Source organism: Trichomycterus rosablanca, chromosome 6 (genome assembly GCF_030014385.1).
Source record: "Trichomycterus rosablanca isolate fTriRos1 chromosome 6, fTriRos1.hap1, whole genome shotgun sequence".
In the NCBI taxonomy this organism is placed as follows: Eukaryota; Metazoa; Chordata; class Actinopteri; order Siluriformes; family Trichomycteridae; genus Trichomycterus; species Trichomycterus rosablanca.
The window spans coordinates 26,979,554-27,000,964 of record NC_085993.1 but is presented as its reverse complement, the minus strand read 5'-3'; the positions used below and the strand labels follow the sequence as shown (position 1 = coordinate 27,000,964).

Below are 21,411 nucleotides of genomic sequence, written 5' to 3'. Positions count from 1 at the left end.
AGTTGCCCCACCCTCCCTACATAACCTGTACTATGAGGCAGCACAGATAAGAAGGCTGATGTGTGCTAAAAAACTGTATGGTACTGTATGCAAACATATCTGGTCTTTCACACATTCAGCCATGAATATTCACCAAAACACAGAGACATTGGAAGAACATGCAAACTGCACACAGAAAGGACCATGACTGCCTGGCCGGGGAATCAAACCCAGGCCCTATGAGGCAACAGCGCTATCCACAACAGAAACATGTGGCTGTAAATACTGGCTCTGATTGAATTCTGTATTATCAATCTCACCATAAAGTGAGGCTGTGTTAGAATCCTCCTCAGCTCTTTAGCCTCCATGTTCTCAGGGTAACAAGAAATGGTCTCTAGCACCTCTTTGGCTCTCTGGACTGCATCACTGGGAGGATTTCTAATCTGCGGTGAAGACCTTGTGTTTATCTTGTCATAAAGCTGCAACACAAGAAAATAATAAAATACTGTTTTAATTAATACTACCAAACAAAAAAAACTGCAAGGTACAAATGACATATAGGGTAATTCAACAAGTATTAAAATTATTTTACAGTTCTCTACCTGCTCAGACTTTTTCCCCCATGGAGGAACAGTAAAGTCCGTTGCTGGCACCGCCAGTCATGGTGCGGTTGTGTATAAATGTGCATAATTGGATAGTATTTTTCTGGATTTTTCCTTGTTTATCTTTCAATTTAATTATTTCAAATTCCCATTTGTGAATCTGCTGACATTTGCACAACCAGTGATCTAATCAAGGAGACTTGGATTACCACACACACACTCTGACGTGCCCAATCTGTCTACTTTTTATCACCTACCAGCATTGGGTTTCCTACACAATGGGAAGTTGTATCACTTATGGAGAGCCACACTCTACTCAATGTGACAGATACTGGACAAAGAATGAATGGAAAAAAATGTAAAGTAACAAGTCGGCGGTTAAATAACTGAATTAGTAATCGAAAGGTCTCTGCTTCAAGTCCCAATCTAGTAGCTCACCTTCAATTGCTTGAATTTTTAATTGGTCACAATTGTAAGTTGCAAAATGTAAATGTTATTGAGCGACAAATGTTCAAGGTGTTTTAATGACAGAGAATGATCCATGCTAGAGGACTGCTAAAAGTCATTAAAGAGAAATCCTGCATGTCAGCAGATTTTCATTTAAACAACTGCACAGACTAGACAGAACTAAATTTGACCAGCAGATACAATCAAATACAAAATGAGCAATTTATAAATAAAATTGGCAAAAGGTCTAAGCTTTCCAAAGAACTGTGTCAGTTTTTGTTCTAGGCACTGGATGTAGTGGCAGTCAAATTGGTTGTACAAACCTACATGAACTTTATGTTTATAATTACAAAAGTTAGAAAAGTACAAGAAAGTACAAACCTTATTTCTGGAAATGTTGAGACATTTTGTTAAAAACAATAATTACTAAAAGCTGTGATTTGTTAATTCACTTTATTATTTAATTAACTGAAAAAAGAACAAATACAACAGTTCAAATTTTTCACTGACCAAATAAATATTCAAGTGATGCTTGAAACACTTCTATGGTCGTCACTGACCGATTCTCATCATCATAATGTGATGCAATAGGAGACAGATTTGCACTGAAAGCAAGACAGTCAATCATACAGACTGTGTCTACAAAACCATGCTGTTGTAGCATGTGCAAAATGAGGCCTTGCATTGTCTTGCTAAAATAACCATGGACAAGAACAGACATTCCCTTGATGGCAGCATGTGTCCCTCTAATACAGGGTGTCCCAAAATTCACGCAAGAAGTAATTTTGATAGAGAACACAGGTTTTTAATTAAAAATTGTAAATTTTTAATTGATTCATAAAGTATACAGTATAGGGTTATGTATGGAATAGCATATCGGGTAAATGGCCTCCACGGCTTTGCTGGCACATACAGTGTATCACAAAAGTGAGTACACCCCTCACATTTCTGCAGATATTTAAGTATATCTTTTCATGGGACAACACTGACAAAATGACACTTTGACGCAATGAAAAGTAGTCTGTGTGCAGCTTATATAACAGTGTAAATTTATTCTTCCCTCAAAATAACTCAATATACAGCCATTAATGTCTAAACCACCAGCAACAAAAGTGAGTACACCCCTTAGTGAAAGTTCCTGAAGTGTCAATATTTTGTGTGGCCACCATTATTTCCCAGAACTGCCTTAACTCTCCTGGGCATGGAGTTTACCAGAGCTTCACAGGTTGCCACTGGAATTCTTTTCCACTCCTCCATGATGACATCACGGAGCTGGCGGATATTCGAGACTTTGCGCTCCTCCACCTTCCGCTTGAGGATGCCCCAAAGATGTTCTATTGGGTTTAGGTCTGGAGACATGCTTGGCCAGTCCATCACCTTTACCCTCAGCCTCTTCAATAAAGCAGTGGTCGTCTTAGAGGTGTGTTTGGGGTCATTATCATGCTGAAACACTGCCCTGCGACCCAGTTTCCGGAGGGAGGGGATCATGCTCTGCTTCAGTATTTCACAGTACATATTGGAGTTCATGTGTCCCTCAATGAAATGTAACTCCCCAACACCTGCTGCACTCATGCAGCCCCAGACCATGGCATTCCCACCACCATGCTTGACTGTAGGCATGACACACTTATCTTTGTACTCCTCACCTGATTGCCGCCACACATGCTTGAGACCATCTGAACCAAACAAATTAATCTTGGTCTCATCAGACCATACGACATGGTTCCAGTAATCCATGTCCTTTGTTGACATGTCTTCAGCAAACTGTTTGCGGACTTTCTTGTGTAGAGACTTCAGAAGAGGCTTCCTTCTGGGGTGACAGCCATGCAGACCAATTTGATGTAGTGTGCGGCGTATGGTCTGAGCACTGACAGGCTGACCCCCCACCTTTTCAATCTCTGCAGCAATGCTGACAGCACTCCTGCGCCTATCTTTCAAAGACAGCAGTTGGATGTGACGCTGAGCACGTGCACTCAGCTTCTTTGGACGACCAACGCGAGGTCTGTTCTGAGTAGACCCTGCTCTTTTAAAACGCTGGATGATCTTGGCCACTGTGCTGCAGCTCAGTTTCAGGGTGTTGGCAATCTTCTTGTAGCCTTGACCATCTTCATGTAGCGCAACAATTCGTCTTTTAAGATCCTCAGAGAGTTCTTTGCCATGAGGTGCCATGTTGGAACTTTCAGTGACCAGTATGAGAGAGTGTGAGAGCTGTACTACTAAATTGAACACACCTGCTCCCTATGCACACCTGAGACCTAGTAACACTAACAAATCACATGACATTTTGGAGGAAAAATGACAAGCAGTGCTCAATTTGGACATTTAGGGGTGTAGTCTCTTAGGGGTGTACTCACTTTTGTTGCCGGTGGTTTAGACATTAATGGCTGTATATTGAGTTATTTTGAGGGAAGAATAAATTTACTATTCATACTATTTACTATAAATTTACTAATAAATAGACTACTTTTCATTGTGTCAAAGTGTCATTTTGTCAGTGTTGTCCCATGAAAAGATATACTTAAATATCTGCAGAAATGTGAGGGGTGTACTCACTTTTGTGATACACTGTACGCACTCTTTTGTCGAAATGAAGTTAAATCACTATTCTGACCATATTTAGTACGAAAATTGCGAACTGTAGCTGCCAAACCTTCATTATTTTTAAAATATTGCTCAACAATGAAAACGCGTTGTTCTTTCGTGTAGCGCTCCATTTTTAATAACCCTGAACTGTGAGCTGTCACGCTGTCTTTTTTTTCGTTGGCAACACTTTATCGCACAAATGGCGCCAAATTCAAATCTTGCGTGAATTTTGGGACAACCTATATATCCCAATCTATGCCTCTGTGTCAATTATATGGTTCTGCATTAAACTTGGTGGCTGCTTTAACTAATGTAGTTCCCATTGTCATGTTTAATGCCCTTACATCCAACAGTGTGTGTAGATGCTGGTCCTGGAAAACACTGTGTAAGAAGTCCAGATCCTTCTCGCTGCAGTCGGTCAGGGCATGGATTTCTTCTAGACTATCCAGAACCTGAGACACCGCCCCTACAGATACACACAAACATGCAGTTAGGTTAGAACACCAAGGAAAAAAAAAAAACAATTTACAACTCCAAATCAGAAAAAGTTGGGACAGTATGAAAAATGCAAATAATAAAAAAAAAAAAAAAAAAAAAAAAAAACAAACACAGAGTTTCTTACATTTACTTTGACTTTTATTTCATTGCAGACAGTATGAACCTGAGATATTTCATGTTTTGTCTGGTCAACTTCATTTCGTTTATTAATATACATCAACTCCTGCATTTCGGGCCTGCAACACATTCCAAAAAAAGTTGGCACAGTAAAGCATTTCACACTTTGTAATGTTGCCACTCCTTTTCAACACACTTAAAAGACGTTTTGGCACCGAGGATACCAAGTGATTTAGTGTTTCAGGTTTTATTTTGTCCCATCACAGAAGTGTAATTTACCCTTGCCAAGGGTACTGACACAACCCCATACCATGACAGACCCTGGCTTTTGAACTTGTTGCTGATAACAGTCTGGATGGTCCTTTTAATTTTTGGTCCGGCGCACACAGCATCCTATTTTTCCAAAAAAAGACCTGGAATGCTAATTCATCTGACCACAATACACGTTTCCACTGTGTGATGGTCCATCCTAGATGCCTCCCGAGCCCAGAGAAGTCGATGCCACTTCTGGACATGGTTAACATAAGTCTTCTTTTTTGCACAGTAAAGTTTTAAGTGGCATTTATGCATGTAACTCCGTATTGTAGTGCTTGACAAAGGTTTGCCAAAGCAAGCCCTTGCCGATGTGGTTATATCAGCGATTGATGAGTGGCAGTTCTTGATGCAGTGCCGTCTGACGGTTCAAAGATTACAGGCGTTCAGCTTAAGCTTGCGCCCGCCTTTACATTGTTTTTAAACATTTCAATAATTTTCTTACGAATTTGTTGAAAAACTGGAGATCCTCTGACCATCTTTGCTCATCAAAGACTCAGCCTTTCCTGGATGCTGCTTTTGTACCAAATCATGATTACAATCACCTGTTGACATCACCTGTTTGGAATCACATAATTATTTAGTTTTTTTTCACCTTATTACTAGCCCTAAATTGCCTCCGTCCCAAATGTTTGGAATGTGTTGCAGGCCTGAAATGCAGGAATGGAGGTACTGTATATTAACAAATTAAATGAAGTTGAGCAGACAAAACATCTTGGGTTCAAACTGCCTGCAATCAAATAAAATTCAAAGTAAACTGCATTTTTATTTTATTTGCATATTCCATACTGTCCCAACTTCTTCTGAATTGGGGTTGTACATTTAAAGAAGCTGTCATAAATATAATTAGTAACCAAAGCTCAAAAATCATACAAATAAAAGACAGACAAAATGCATCTTAAGAACGCCAGATGCATACATATAGTCTACATGCAGGTTCATAAAACCGTAGAAAAGGTATACACTATGTTAGCATTAAACAAAAAAAAAAAACAGAACACTCAATCATGATGGTCTGATTTTTGATGATTTGTAAATGCAGTAGTGATTTTTTTTTTTTTTTTTTTTTTTTTACAGTGGCAGAGCAACCCAAATGAGGACAGGAACACTGTCATCCTCCATGGAATACCTACTTTCTGCAGCAAGCAGTCCTACAGGATAGGCAGCATTAGGACAAAAACACAGTGAGTTTGGAAACAGGGGAACATAGAAAAAGAAAAGAAAAACATAGACAGTTTTTTTTTTTAAGTAATCACATTTTTTGTGGTTCTGGCATCTGAATTCAACTAATTAAGAACAAGGCAGTGTTCAGCAGAGATATTTTATCTGATTAGATTTCAAATAACTATTTACATAATTGGACAATTTCATTTTGATAAGAATACTTAAAAAAAACACTAAAAAACAAATAATAAATAAAAATTTTTGTAAAATGCAATAAAAAGTTAGAATCTATGATTTGTTTATTCTCGTTTCTTTATTTAACTGACAAAAGAAGACAGAAGGAGACAAAAGGGCACAGAAAAAAACACTAAAAAACATAAATAATAAATAAAAAACATTGGTAAAAAATTTGGTAACCTCTACAACAAATTTTCCAAATTATTCAAGTATTAAACATTTCTCTTGGTGCTCTCAAAAAAAGCGCACTGCACGGTTCAAAAGTAAATGAACACGCATTTTTTATGATTGGGTTTTTAAATTTAAAATTATGTCTACCAATTCAAGATTTGGCCCTTTTGTTTTATGAGTTGGGCCATACTACAAAGCACTCTGTACAAGTGACCTGTGAAAATAATGAAGGAAAAACCTCTTGAAAAGAAAATCTGCATCAAATCATCAGTGGTGTAGAGCCATTTAAAGTAGTGGGTCAAATATGATTACATTTATTATTGGAAAACAGTACAAACAAACAACTTTGTTGCTTGGTAATTTTATATAAGGTTAAAGATATGCAAAGTGGTAGGCCACAGAATTCAAAAGAATAGGACTATAGAGTACAGTCGCTTACACTACATTTAAGTCTATCTTTGACTTTGGACCAGGTGTTTCACAGTACTGGGCTTCCATGGCCAAGTAGTGGCATAAAGTATCACTGGCAACTTTTAACCAACCTTTAACCAATTTTTTTGAAACAGTTACTTAATACATTTGGCCATAAATATTTAGATAATTGCATACTTTTAGTTAAGCAGTATAATGGACATGACCAAAAACAAAGCATGGCAGTAAACAAAGTTAACAGATCGTATGCAAAGTAAAAAACATGCTGACTTGAGCTGGATGCAGGATTTACTCAGTATCAGTTTATGGAGACAGTTTGAGGGAAACTTTGCAACTTTCCTGTCCACATTTGTCCTATGCTGGTACAGAAGCAGGATGTGAAAGTTGACCAGTGAGACAGGGAAGTGGCTGCTATTTCACAATATGTAGCAAGCACTTTCATTTACTATAAGAAGTTCTTTTCATTTAAAAGTTAATGTTTCAGCCAATTCCGGTAAACATAACAGGAATGAACAGATGATAGCTACATGTTAATATCATATGTGTGTTTGCATGATGTTCCACCACCACGATCGTAGTGCAGATTAGGTAATTTTCTGCATGGCTATTAGCTATCTGTATGCACTAAACACATGTCCTCCACATTTCATTTTCATTAACCGTTTTATCCTGGTCAGGGCTGGAACACCCTGGATAGGGCCCAGTTCATTGCAGGGCTTCACCTCCTCCTTCCTACCCCCAGACATAGCCAATTTTGTTTGTGTAGAAGCTCTGCCGGCCAATCTCAATCAAATCTGGATCTCAGTGGTAGTGTGGTAGCATAACAGTCCCCATGTTTGTAGCCAGCAAGCTTTATTTTGGACTAATCTGACCACAGAAATATTCAGTACCATCTGGCAACTGAGGTATATTCTTATCTTTTTCATGGTGATCCATAAGTAAGAGGATTATGCATCTGTGTCATCATATATGTACACACTAGTTACAAAAAAAGTAGGTCATGTCTGACCATTATGTGTTACTAATTGTTCGGGTGAATCTTAAATCATGAAAAATTTAATTAGAAAACACTTCTGTTAGATTTCATCCAATTTCAATGGATGCCAATAATTGCAGCACATAAAGATGCGAGAAAAAAAAAAAAAAAATTTAAATTTATTTTAATCTTTGTCCATCACCTCCTTCAGACATAGCCAATCAGGTCTGTAGGTGCCCTCCTTAGGTCCTTACCTGAAGAGGTGGGGTCCTCTGTAAAATCATGCAGTTCCTCTGGAGGGTCACCATAGAAACAGTTGAATTTATGGCTGGATACAGCCGCCAGCACTGCCCCCTGAAAAATAAATTTTTAATGACACAACTGGTTTCTTAAAAGAAAATGTATTTATCTTCAGGAGATACCTAATCCAAATCAGAGGCTTTCTGAAAGCAGTGAACACAAGGCCCAAATCCACAATCCATCCATTCATTAAAGTGCACCTAGGGGCTATTTAGTACAGGCAATCAACAAATCACAAATCCAAAAACATGGGACATTTTGTAAAATGCAATAAAAAGTTAGAATCTATGATTTGTTTATTCTCGTTTCTTTATTTAACTGACAAAAGAAGACAGAAGGAGACAAAAGGGCACAGAAAAAAAAAAATCCACTTTTTTTTTTACTAAATAATAATAATAATAATACGAAGAATAAAATAATAATCGTAAACAGAAACACGTTTAGAATTTGATCACTGCAACACACCAAAATTTTAGAACAAAGTCAAAATAAGTGTAAACAATCTTTATAGAATGTTCAAGTTACATTGTTCTACAATAAGCAAATGACTTAATAACAGGTGAGGAAATTATAATTGGGTATAAATGAAGTATCCACCAGAGGATAAGTGTGAAAATACCATTAAGGGTAAAAGACAGTGCAGTGCCATCAAGGCAACAACTTTTCCTGGGAGGTCCATGATTATTTCAGCAGGACAATGCCAGGCCTCATTTAGCATGGCTTCGTAGACAGTGAATGTGTGTGCTTTACTGGCCTGCCTGCAGTCCAGATCTGTCTCCTAGTAAAAATTTACAATGCAGCAAGAAAAAAGAATCAGACAATGGCGACCCTGGACTGTTTAGCAGCTGAACCATTAAAAGGTCTCATTAATAGAAAAGGTGGTGGGAAAACAAGGGGAAACACACCTCTGTCCCAACTTTTCTGTGGTGTGTGTTGCAGGCATCAAATTTTAAATATGTTTAACAAAATACAATGAATTTAAACAGTAAAAACATTGGAAATTATTTTTGCAACTTTTATCAGTTGAATAAAGATTCAAAAGAAATAACAAACCACAGACCTTTCTGTATATTGCGTTTTTTTTCTGGAAAGGGTTTGTACCTACTGGAAGGTGAGGGAAATCAGATAATTTAGAGGAAACTTAGTGACATGGAAAGAACATGCTAAAACATTCTACAAACAGCGTGACAAATGGCAATGCTCAAACCCTGACATTTCCCCTATAAACAAAGAAGACAGACACAGCAACCTCAAACCACAGCTAGTCACCTTCATACAGCCTAAATGATTACAAACACGCTCATTTCATCAGATTTGATGTGAGTGTACTTGTTTTTTTTTTTTTTGTCTGAGCACTCGCTTTTATGTGGTGAACACACAAACTGAGGCAGAACTTTATTTTCAATTATTTTAAAATTGAGGTCTCCAGATAACATGTTCTAATAAACTGATTCTCTATTCTCTAAAACTAACTTCTCTATTTTTTGCAATTCACTTTGTAATGACTTACTGGACTTTAACAGCATTCTTTAGAAATGTGGTGTGTAATGTGAACTGGTACATACAGTGTATCACAAAAGTGAGTACACCCCTCACATTTCTGCAAATATTTCATTATATCTTTTCATGGGACAACACTATAGACATGAAACTTGGATATAACTTAGAGTAGTCAGTGTACAGCTTGTATAGCAGTGTAGATTTACTGTCTTCTGAAAATAACTCAACACACAGCCATTAATGTCTAAATAGCTGGCAACATAAGTGAGTACACCCCACAGTGAACATGTCCAAATTGTGCCCAAATGTGTCGTTGTCCCTCCCTGGTGTCATGTGTCAAGGTCCCAGGTGTAAATGGGGAGCAGGGCTGTTAAATTTGGTGTTTTGGGTACAATTCTCTCATACTGGCCACTGGATATTCAACATGGCACCTCATGGCAAAGAACTCTCTGAGGATGTGAGAAATAGAATTGTTGCTCTCCACAAAGATGGCCTGGGCTATAAGAAGATTGCTAACACCCTGAAACTGAGCTACAGCATGGTGGCCAAGGTCATACAGCGGTTTTCCAGGACAGGTTCCACTCGGAACAGCCTTCGCCAGGGTCGACCAAAGAAGTTGAGTCCACGTGTTCGGCGTCATATCCAGAGGTTGGCTTTAAAAAATAGACACATGAGTGCTGCCAGCATTGCTGCAGAGGTTGAAGACGTGGGAGGTCAGCCTGTCAGTGCTCAGACCATACGCCGCACACTGCATCAACTCGGTCTGCATGGTCGTCATCCCAGAAGGAAGCTGACGCACAAGTATGCCCGCAAACAGTTTGCTGAAGACAAGCAGTCCAAGAACATGGATTACTGGAATGCCCTGTGGTCTGACGAGACCAAGATAAACTTGTTTGGCTCAGATGGTGTCCAGCATGTGTGGCGGCACCCTGGTGAGAAGTACCAAGACAACTGTATCTTGCCTACAGTCAAGCATGGTGGTGGTAGCATCATGGTCTTGGGCTGCATGAGTGTTGCTGGCACTGGGGAGCTGCAGTTCATTGAGGGAAACATGAATTCCAACATGTACTGTGACATTCTGAAACAGAGCATGATCCCCTCCCTTCGAAAACTGGGCCTCATGGCAGTTTTCCAACAGGATAACGACCCCAAACACAATCTCCAAGATGACAACTGCTTTGCTGAGGAAGCTGAAGGTAAAGGTGATGGACTAAACCCAATTGAGCACCTGTGGCGCATCCTCAAGTGGAAGGTGGAGGAGTTCAAGGTGTCTAACATCCACCATCTCCGTGATGTCATCATGGAGGAGTGGAAGAGGATTCCAGTAGCAACCTGTGCAGCTCTGGTGAATTCCATGCCCAGGAGGGTTAAGGCAGTGCTGGATAATAATGGTGGTCACACAAAATATTGACACTTTGGGCACAATTTGGAAATGTTCACTGTGGGGTGTACTCACTTATGTTGCCAGCCATTTAGACATTAATGGCTGTGTGTTGAGTTATTTTCAGAAGACAGTAAATCTACACTGCTATACAAGTTGTACACTGACTAAGTTATATCCAAGTTTTCTATATTTCTATAGTGTTGTCCCATGAAAAAATATAATAAAATATTTGCAGAAATGTGAGGGGTGTACTCACTTTTCTGATACACTGTATACTGTAAACTGGTATGCTGTATATGGAAATAATCGTAAATGTTGAACCTTTAGCTTCCTCCTGGAGTTGAACTTCCTCAGCTGTTCCACTGTCTCAGGCAGGTGGATCTTGTAAGCATAACGATCCCTCTCCTTTATTGCAATACACACAAAACATGTGACAAGACAGGTAAACAAATATATGCATAGAAAAAGAAATTATAACCTTGTCTTTTAAAAAATAAAATCATACAACATAAATTTACAGAAAAAGAGGCAAGTGATTGACATGCCACATGCCACAAATATATTTCTTAATGTGTTTAAGAAAGCTGCTTTAAACCAAGAATAATTGAGAAAATGGTTGGGAATGATCGACCAAATATGCTCAGTGTTTAGGCCATTCTTTTTTAGTTATGTCTATACTTCACTTTTAGCCAAGGGTGGTTAAGGGCTTCATAAACAGTGATCCTCTCAGCAGGGTCCAACATCAGCATGCGCCGCACCAAGTCTTTAGCACTCTCAGAGATATGGGTCCACTGTCGAGGGTTCATCTAATGTGCAAACACAGAACATATTTCCTGTTAAATGCAACTTCAAAGAGTAATACTTTAATCTGTGCAGCCAACAGCTACTGATACTTTCCTTATCACATTTATTCAGGTCAGCATGGCACTCTTATTTAGGCTGCCAAGACTAAAACAGCAATTTGGGGCCTAAAGTTTTGAATAACAGAAGAATGAATTAAGATCCTTTTTAACATATTAAAATCCCTTTAACCATTCCACCATCCATCCGATCATGTAACCACCCCTCTCTCCCTCTGCAATGGAGTTATGAGCTTCCTGCTGCCACTCTGTTGCAGTAATTCTTTTTTGCCCTAATGTTGACTGTTTTTGAAATGTTCTTTGTTTTAGTTAGTGTGTAATGGGGAAACACTTTATTTAATATTTTGGAGATTTTATGAATTGAGGAAAAACTCCAGCTATAACCTTCAACTTTTAAGAGTTTTAACAATAAAAAACTACCTTGTATTTGCCTTTAATTATGCCTTCAAACAGGCGTTCCTTGGTGCCGTAGAAGGGCAAACAGCCACTGAGCAAAATGAAGAGGATGACACCACAGCCCCACACATCCACTGGCTTCCCATATGGCTCCCTCTTTACCACTTCAGGGGCCATAAAGTGAGGAGTCCCTACTCGGCCTAGCCAGGTGGAAAAAGGTGGATACATTTAATAAAACATAAATTAAATAGAAGTGAGAAATTAAGCATATACATCTATTGTAGTTATGTGTAAAATAAATTCTATGGCATGTTAAGCCAGCATTGTCATTTTGCAAACTTTATTCACTTCAAAGCAATTGTGTAAAAAAAGGCTAACCAAGCTTGCACACCCACATCAACACTCATACAGAGCAAAAAAACCTATACACATACCTCCAGCGACCAAACCAGACTCGCCTAGCTGAATTGCAACCCCAAAACCACCCAGTTTGACAGGAGCAGAGTTCTCTTTGGATGCCAGGAGCACACAGTGAGGCTGCAACAAAAGAATACAAAAGCAAGAGCAACTAAGCAACTTATCACTGAAGGTATGCATGAACACTACATTAAGCTGTCAATAATAAAAGAAAGCAAAAAAGAGAATATGCCAAGTGGCTATGCTTTCAATGTCAGGTAAAACATCACTAGCTGTTTGTGTGTTTAGCTTATGTATCAATACTTATACTGTTCATCTGGTAAGAACCCTAAACTAGTCTGTTTCCTTAACCAGTGTTGTCTGTTTCTTTTTAATTTTCAGTGTTGTCGTTTAAAACATCACACTTTTTCTTTCTTTCTCTTTAGTGAATGTATAATGACTAACAGAATAAATCTATGATAAACATGTTTTCCCCAAATGTGTGTTACAGATCAGCACTATATTGCAAAGTTCACATGCACTATTAGGAACACTTGAATGGTCAACCAAGACTTCCTGTTTCTCTGGGTGAGGTAACACGGGCATAATTCTTTTACTCATCAATCACTATCAGAAAACAATACAGCAGTGATGTGCAACCAAATGAACCAAAGAAAATTGCTACAAGGATGGGTTGATGCTCACCAAATAATGCATTAGCTAATAATTCATCAGCTTGAAAATTGCAAGTATGCTAGGCAGGGCTCTAGACTAACTTTTTGCACTGGTTGCACTGGTGCGCCTAACTTTTTTTCTTAGGTGCACCAGCACAAAAGTTAGGTGCACCCAAATTTTCGACTGCATCGCATTTAACACCGCAGTTTTACAGGTTCACTTTTTTTTTAAATTTTTTTATCACTGTCCATACAGGCAATATTGACTTGTAATTAACTAACAATCTGGTCAACATGGCCTCGTCTGATGATCTGTTTGCTACTGCCTGCCGCTGAAAGGCAGTGGGGAGAGGGGGACACTCGGGCAGTGCATTTATCGCGGCATGTAATGTGTTTTATAGATGCATTGGGTTTTTTCAGCCTTTCAATTCAAAATGTATTAGAACCAGTCACAAATACACTATTGCCGGCCATGGTCTTCCCATGCTCTTTACAGTTAATTATAGCAATTATTTTTTATAAAAATTATAATAATAGAGTAAATGTGTATGTATGTGAGTATATCTATTTATGTGCGTGTGTATATTTAAAATTTTATGTATATACAGTGCCTTGCAAAAGTATTCAGCCCCCTTGAACTTTTCAACCTTTTGCCACATTTCAGGCTTCAAACATAACGATATGAAATTGTAATTTTTTGTGAAGAATCAACAACAAGTGGGACACAATCGTGAAGTGGAACGAAATTTATTGGATATTTTAAACTTTTTTTAGAAATAAAAAACTAAAAAGTGGGGCGTGCAATATTATTCAGCCCCTTTACTTTCAGTGCAGCAAACTCACTCCAGAAGTTCAGTGAGGATCTCTGAATGATCCAATGTTGACCTAAATGACTGATGGTGATAAATAGAATCCACCTGTGTGTAATCAAGTCTCCGTATAAATGCACCTGCTCTGTGACAGTCTCAGAGTTCTGTTTAAAGCGCAGAGAGCATCATGAAGACCAAGGAACACACCAGGCAGATCCGAGATACTGTTGTGGAGAAGTTTAAAGCCGGATTTGGATACAAAAAGATTTCCCAAGCTTTAAACATCTCAAGGAGCACTGTGCAAGCGATCATATTGAAATGGAAGGAGTATCAGACCACTGCAAATCTACCAAGACCCGGCCGTCCCTCTAAACTTTCAGCTCAAACAAGGAGAAGACTGATCAGAGATGCAGCCAAGAGGCCCATGATCACTCTGAATGAACTGCAGAGATCTACAGCTGAGGTGGGAGACTCTGTCCATAGGACACAATCAGTCGTACACTGCACAAATCTGGCCTTTATGGAAGAGTGGCAAGAAGAAAGCCATTTCTCAAAGATATCTATAAAAAGTCACCTGGGAGACACACCAAACATGTGGAAGAAGGTGCTCTGGTCAGATGAAACCAAAATCGAACTTTTTGGCCACAATGCAAAACGTTATGTTTGGCGTAAAAGCAACACAGCTCATCACCCTGAACACACCATCCCCACTGTCAAACATGGTGGTGGCAGCATCATGGTTTGGGCCTGCTTTTCTTCAGCAGGGACAGGGAAGATGGTTAAAATTGATGGGAAGATAGATGGAGCCAAATACAGGACCATTCTGGAAGAAAACCTGTTGCAGTCTGCAAAAGACCTGAGACTGGGATGGAGATTTATCTTCCAACAAGACAATGATCCAAAACATAAAGCAAAATCTACAATGGAATGGTTCACAAATAAACGTATCCAGGTGTTAGAATGGCCAAGTCAAAGTCCAGACCTGAATCCCATCGAGAATCTGTGGAAAGAGCTGAAAACTGCTGTTCACAAACGCTCTCCATCCAACCTCACTGAGCTCGAGCTGTTTTGCAAGGAAGAATGGGCAAAAATTTCTGTCTCTCGATGTGCAAAACTGATAGAGACATACCCCAAGCGACTTGCAGCTGTAATCGCAGCAAAAGGTGGCGCTACAAAGTATTAACGCAAGGGGGCTGAATAATATTGCACGCCCCACTTTTCAGTTTTTTATTTCTAAAAAAGGTTTAAAATATCCAATAAATTTCGTTCCACTTCACGATTGTGTCCCACTTGTTGTTGATTCTTCACAAAAAATTACAATTTCATATCGTTATGTTTGAAGCCTGAAATGTGGCAAAAGGTTGAAAAGTTCAAGGGGGCTGAATACTTTTGCAAGGCACTGTATATGTGTGGGTTTGTGTGTGTGTATGGGGCTCTAGAGCAGGGGTGGGCAATTAAATTTTCCAAGGGGCCACATAAGAAACTGGGACTGTTGTGGAGGGCCGGACCAATAAGGTGAACTTAATTCTGCTCAATATTAATTTTATCTCTTTATTTACATTTACATTACATTTTCAGCATTTAGCGTTTACGTCTTTATCCAAAGCGACTCACATTACAGTTACACTATACAGTCTGAGCAATTGAGGGTTAAGGGCCTTGCTCAAGGGCCCAAAAGCAGCAACCTGGCAGTGGAGGGGCTTGAACCAGCGACCTTGTATTTACTAGTCCAGTACCTTAAGCACTAGGCTACAACTGCCCACTCTTTATGAGAAGCAGTAAATTGTGCAGTTCTAATAAGCTGTTAATGTTTAGATGTTACAATCAGAAAATTAGAAGTAGGCAGAGAAAAAACAACATTATTTTACTTTTTAAACAAATAAAAAGCAAAAAAACTAATGTGAACAAATGTGCAGATTTTTAAACTATTTTGTTTGGAGTCTAATTACCACATTTGTTTTTCAGTCCTTTGTTATTGTTGGATATTCTTTTTAAAATCACAAAGCTGGTGTTGACTGCTTCAGTTCTGGATGTGTTAAACTTTATAAAAAGTATTTGTTGCTTTTGCAGTTTAGATAGTGAAGCTTCAGGTGTGACGCTCTGCATCGTTCATGTTGTTGTATTTCTGTTTAGTACCGCAACAGCGATTTAGAGCCTAAATTGTGATCGTTAAACAGCTTTACATCTGACTTCAGTAAATAAATACTTTGGAAGTTCATGTCTTGTTAAAAACTCCACCGTCAATCACACTCAGTTCTGTTCGCATTACGGTGAAGCTGATACACTCGCGCACACGAAAACGAAATTTACGGATATTTAAAGACACAGCGCTCCCGTCAAAAACAATCCTGTTATACTGCATGTTTGATGTACATTTATTTACATCTAATTTTTAATTGCCTCGAACCTCATGCGGGCCGGTTGGAGATGTCTCGCGGGCCGGATGTGGCCCGCGGGCCGTACAATGCCCAGGTCTGCTCTAGAGTGTTAGTGTAATCTTAAATGCAGTGCATTATATTATCTGCTTTACTGAATCTTTTACACAGATTCCCAAAATCGCTTGCGGTGCACTCACTGTGTATTTTGACTACATGTATTCTAATATATTATGGTCTTTTAGTTATTTTTATATTTTATTAACGAAAATATTGTGTTTTTACTTTTACTCGCTAGCATTAGCCACTTGCTACTAGAGGGTCGGCTCACCTAGCCGCTGTCCGGTGGGGATGCTGCGGGTCTTTTGCTGTGCGGTGGTGGAGGTGTGGGAATAAAGGCACACAACAGGGTAGAGTCACTTTAACTGTTTAGTCAGGACTTCGGTGAGCATTACAACACTTTAGACTGCCTAGCTCCAGAATCCGAACTTCCATTCTGGGGACATCCAGCGAGTCTCGTATACAAAACTAAATTAACTGCAGAACATCCGAACGCACATGTATAAACCTGGTGCTGCATTCTGATTGGCTGAGCTGAATGTTGCTTACATATCGCCACTAGAATATTGTCCCGCCCTTCACTATCTCTGATTGGTTTAGACCATGTTATTGGCCTAATGTGTGTCTGTTTTTTTTCCTTCGGAAGCCTGGTCGCACCGGTGCGACCTGAGATTTTTTTTAGTCGCACCATTGAGAAATTAGGTCGCATGTGCGACCAAATTGGTCGCACTCTAGAGCCCTGCTAGGTATTTACTAAGCCATCAAAAATATGTAATATAATGAAAAGATTACAGAGAAAGATACAGAGAAACCTTGGTGCATACAGGAAAAGATAAAAAAAAAGCCATGTCATTAAAACTGGCATGCTTTTCTGATTCTTCATATCAAGGAAATGTCCAACAACCTCACAGTAGTTCACATTATTTTGGCCATATAATGTATAATGATAAACAATAACACATAGTAAATTTTAGAATCAAACATATCTCAGCTGTGCTATCAGCCAGTGAAGCATCTAAACAGACTTGATTGGCTTTGGGGTTAGGGGGATGGCCAAAGAGCTAGGCCTTTGGGAGGTACTCTTGTCAGTGCTGGTCCCAGATTCTGATAAAAAAATGAAGAGGGTTGCTTCGGGAATGGCACAGAATGTAAAAACCAGAGATGTTTACAAGTCACAAAATATGAGTCAGAGTCGAGTCACGAGTCTTTAGGCTAGAGTCCGAGTCGAGTCACAAGTCTTTAGGCTAGAGTCTGAGTCAAGTCACGAGTCTTTAGGCTAGAGTCCGAGTCAAGTCACGAGTCAATATAATACACACAAAACATATATTGAAAGTGTAGCGTAGAAATAAACAAATAATATGTAAGTTCAGATAAAAAAAAACAACAGATTAGCAACTGTATTTTGCCGTTTTACTTAGTGCCTTTACTTTCCTAGGTACCAGTTAAAAGCTTAAACTGACGTTTTGTTTTCACTGCAAATTACAGTGGCCAAAATCCCAAACACAGCAAAAAATCTATAATATTGCTTACCTTAGCTTATGTTGTTGCAGATGCTATTAAATTTATAAGCGTGTGTTCCTTTAGAAATATAATCCGTTATTTTGTAAATGTGCTTATACTTAAAAACCTCCAAACTTTTCCTAGTTGTGAAGTAAAACACAAACCTGTTAGAAAGCCAATCAAGCGTTTCATTGACACATCATCTGTGTGACGCTGCAAATTAAATACATGCAAATAACAGCATTTCTTACTAAAATTTTAAATCAAAAGGTCTGATTGGTTCAGAACGCGGTTCTTACAATTATTAGCGCCAATTCTGTATGAGCGTTCCATTCACGTTATCTGTTACTGTGAAATGCACTACGTAGGGTACTCCACCACGAAAGCAGGCTAGAACATTTACCCATTGCGTGTGTTGCAGGTAAAGACGGCCGGAGCGTTATTAGAGAGCAGAAAATGGCATGATCAGAATGATGTCGGATCATTTACATATATATATATATATATACACACAGTGTATCACAAAAGTGAGTACACCCCTCACATTTCTGCAAATATTTCATTATATCTTTTCATGGGACAACACTATAGACATGAAACTTGGATATAACTTAGAGTAGTCAGTGTACAGCTTGTATAGCAGTGTAGATTTACTGTCTTCTGAAAATAACTAAACACAGCCATTAATGTCTAAATAGCTGGCAACATAAGTGAGTACACCCCACAGTGAACATGTCCAAATTGTGCCCAAATGTGTCTTTGTCCCTTCTGGTGTCATGTGTCAAGGTCCCAGGTGTAAATGGGGAGCAGGGCTGTTAAATTTGGTGTTTTGGGTACAATTCTCTCATACTGGCCACTGGATATTCAACATGGCACCTCATGGCAAAGAACTCTCTGAGGATGTGAGAAATAGAATTGTTGCTCTCCACAAAGATGGCCTAGGCTATAAGAAGATTGCTAACACCCTGAAACTGAGCTACAGCATGGTGGCCAAGGTCATACAGCGGTTTTCCAGGACAGGTTCCACTCGGAACAGGCTTTGCCAGGGTCGACCAAAGAAGTTGAGTCCACGTGTTTGGCGTCATATCCAGAGGTTGGCTTAAAAAAATAGACACGAGTGCTGCCAGCATTGCTGCAGAGGTTGAAGACGTGGGAGGTCAGCCTGTCAGTGCTCAGACCATACGCCGCACACTGCATCAACTCGGTCTGCATGGTCGTCATCCCAGAAGGAAGCTGACGCACAAGAAAGCCCGCAAACAGTTTGCTGAAGACAAGCAGTCCAAGAATATGGATTACTGGAATGCCCTGTGGTCTGACGAGACCAAGATAAACTTGTTTGGCTCAGATGGTGTCCAGCATGTGTGGCGGCGCCCTGGTGAGAAGTACCAAGACAACTGTATCTTGCCTACAGTCAAGCATGGTGGTGGTAGCATCATGGTCTTGGGCTGCATGAGTGTTGCTGGCACTGGGGAGCTGCAGTTCATTGAGGGAAACATGAATTCCAACATGTACTGTGACATTCTGAAACAGAGCATGATCCCCTCCCTTCGAAAACTGGGCCTCATCTTTTTCCAACAGGATAACGACCCCAAACACAACCTCCAAGATGACAACTGCCTTGCTGAAGAAGCTGAAGGTATAGGTGATGGACTAAACCCAATTGAGCACCTGTGGCGCATCCTCAAGTGGAAGGTGGAGGAGTTCAAGGTGTCTAACATCCACCAGCTCCGTGATGTCATCATGGAGGAGTGGAAGAGGATTCCAGTAGCAACCTGTGCAGCTCTGGTGAATTCCATGCCCAGGAGGGTTAAGGCAGTGCTGGATAATAATGGTGGTCACACAAAATATTGACACTTTGGGCACAATTTGGAAATGTTCACATTAATGGCTGTGTGTTGAGTTATTTTCAGAAGACAGTAAATCTACACTGCTATACAAGTTGTACACTGACTACTCTATAGAAATAAAACTTGGATATAACTTAGTGTTGTCCCATGAAAAGATATAATGAAATATTTGCAGAAATGTGAGGGGTGTACTCACTTTTGTGATACACTGTACATATATATATATATATATACAGTATATATATATATATACAGGGGTTGGACAAAATAACTGAAACACCTGTCATTTTAGTGTGGGAGGTTTCATGGCTAAATTGTCTGGTGGCCAATCTTCATTAATTGCACATTGCACCAGTAAGAGCAGAGTGTGAAGGTTCAATTAGCAGGGTAAGAGCACAGTTTTGCTCAAAATATTGCAATGCACACAACATTATGGGTGACATACCAGAGTTCAAAAGAGGACAAATTGTTGGTGCACGTCTTGCTGGCGCATCTGTGACCAAGACAGCAAGTCTTTGTGATGTATCAAGAGCCACGGTATCCAGGGTAATGTCAGCATACCACCAAGAAGGACAAACCACATCCAACAGGATTAACTGTGGACGCAAGAGGAAGCTGTCTGAAAGGGATGTTCGGGTGCTAACCCGGATTGTATCCAAAAAACATAAAACCACGGCTGCCCAAATCACGGCAGAATTAAATGTGCACCTCAACTCTCCTGTTTCCACCAGAACTGTCCGTCGGGAGCTCCACAGGGTCAATATACACGGCCGGGCTGCTATAGCCAAACCTTTAATCACTCGTGCCAATGCCAAACGTCGGTTTCAATGGTGCAAGGAGCGCAAATCTTGGGCTGTGGACAATGTGAAACATGTATTGTTCTCTGATGAGTCCACCTTTACTGTTTTCCCCACATCCGGGAGAGTTACGGTGTGGAGAAGCCCCAAAGAAGCGTACCACCCAGACTGTTGCATGCCCAGAGTGAAGCATGGGGGTGGATCAGTGATGGTTTGGGCTGCCATATCATGGCATTCCCTTGGCCCAATACTTGTGCTAGATGGGCGCGTCACTGCCAAGGACTACCGAACCATTCTGGAGGACCATGTGCATCCAATGGTGGTGCCGTGTATCAGGATGACAATGCACCAATACACACAGCAAGACTGGTGAAAGATTGGTTTGATGAACATGAAAGTGAAGTTGAACATCTCCCATGGCCTGCACAGTCACCAGATCTAAATATTATTGAGCCACTTTGGGGTGTTTTGGAGAAGCGAGTCAGGAAACGTTTTCCTCCACCAGCATCACGTAGTGACCTGGCCACTATCCTGCAAGAAGAATGGCTTAAAATCCCTCTGACCACTGTGCAGGACTTGTATATGTCATTTCCAAGACCAATTGACGCTGTATTGGCCACAAAAGGAGGCCCTACACCATACTAATAAATTATTGTGGTCTAAAACCAGGTGTTTCAGTTATTTTGTCCAACCCCTGTATATACCATATGGTACCAGTCAAAAGTTTGGACACACCTTCTCATTCAGTGGTTTTTCTTGATTTTTTATTTTTTTTTCTACATTGTAGATTAATACTGAAGACATCCAAACTATGAAGGAACACATATGGAATTATGCAGTAAACAAAAAAGTGTTAAACAAACCAGAATAACTTTTATATTTTACATTCTTCAAAGTAGCCACCTTTTGCTTTGATGACAGCTTTGAACTCTCTTGCCATTCTTTCAATCAGCTTCATGAGGTAGTTACCTGGAATGGTTTTCCAACAGTCTTGA

General features: G+C 39.7%; 1 protein-coding gene across 5 annotated transcripts in view; it reads right to left on the bottom strand.

Annotated features, from left to right (window-relative positions):
- caskb (calcium/calmodulin-dependent serine protein kinase b) overlaps nucleotides 1–21,411 on the bottom strand; it is a 110,063-nt gene that overhangs the window by 51,753 nt on the left and 36,899 nt on the right. For all 5 annotated transcript variants that reach the window (XM_062997620.1, XM_062997621.1, XM_062997623.1 and 2 more), the window contains exons 6-12: nucleotides 12,393–12,495; nucleotides 11,983–12,158; nucleotides 11,386–11,508; nucleotides 11,024–11,107; nucleotides 7,773–7,872; nucleotides 3,956–4,077; nucleotides 300–458 (exon numbers count right to left, since the gene is read on the bottom strand). In XM_062997620.1, the coding sequence (XP_062853690.1) occupies nucleotides 300–458; nucleotides 3,956–4,077; nucleotides 7,773–7,872; nucleotides 11,024–11,107; nucleotides 11,386–11,508; nucleotides 11,983–12,158; nucleotides 12,393–12,495 (867 nt within the window). The remainder of the gene's footprint in view (nucleotides 1–299; nucleotides 459–3,955; nucleotides 4,078–7,772; nucleotides 7,873–11,023; nucleotides 11,108–11,385; nucleotides 11,509–11,982; nucleotides 12,159–12,392; nucleotides 12,496–21,411) is intronic.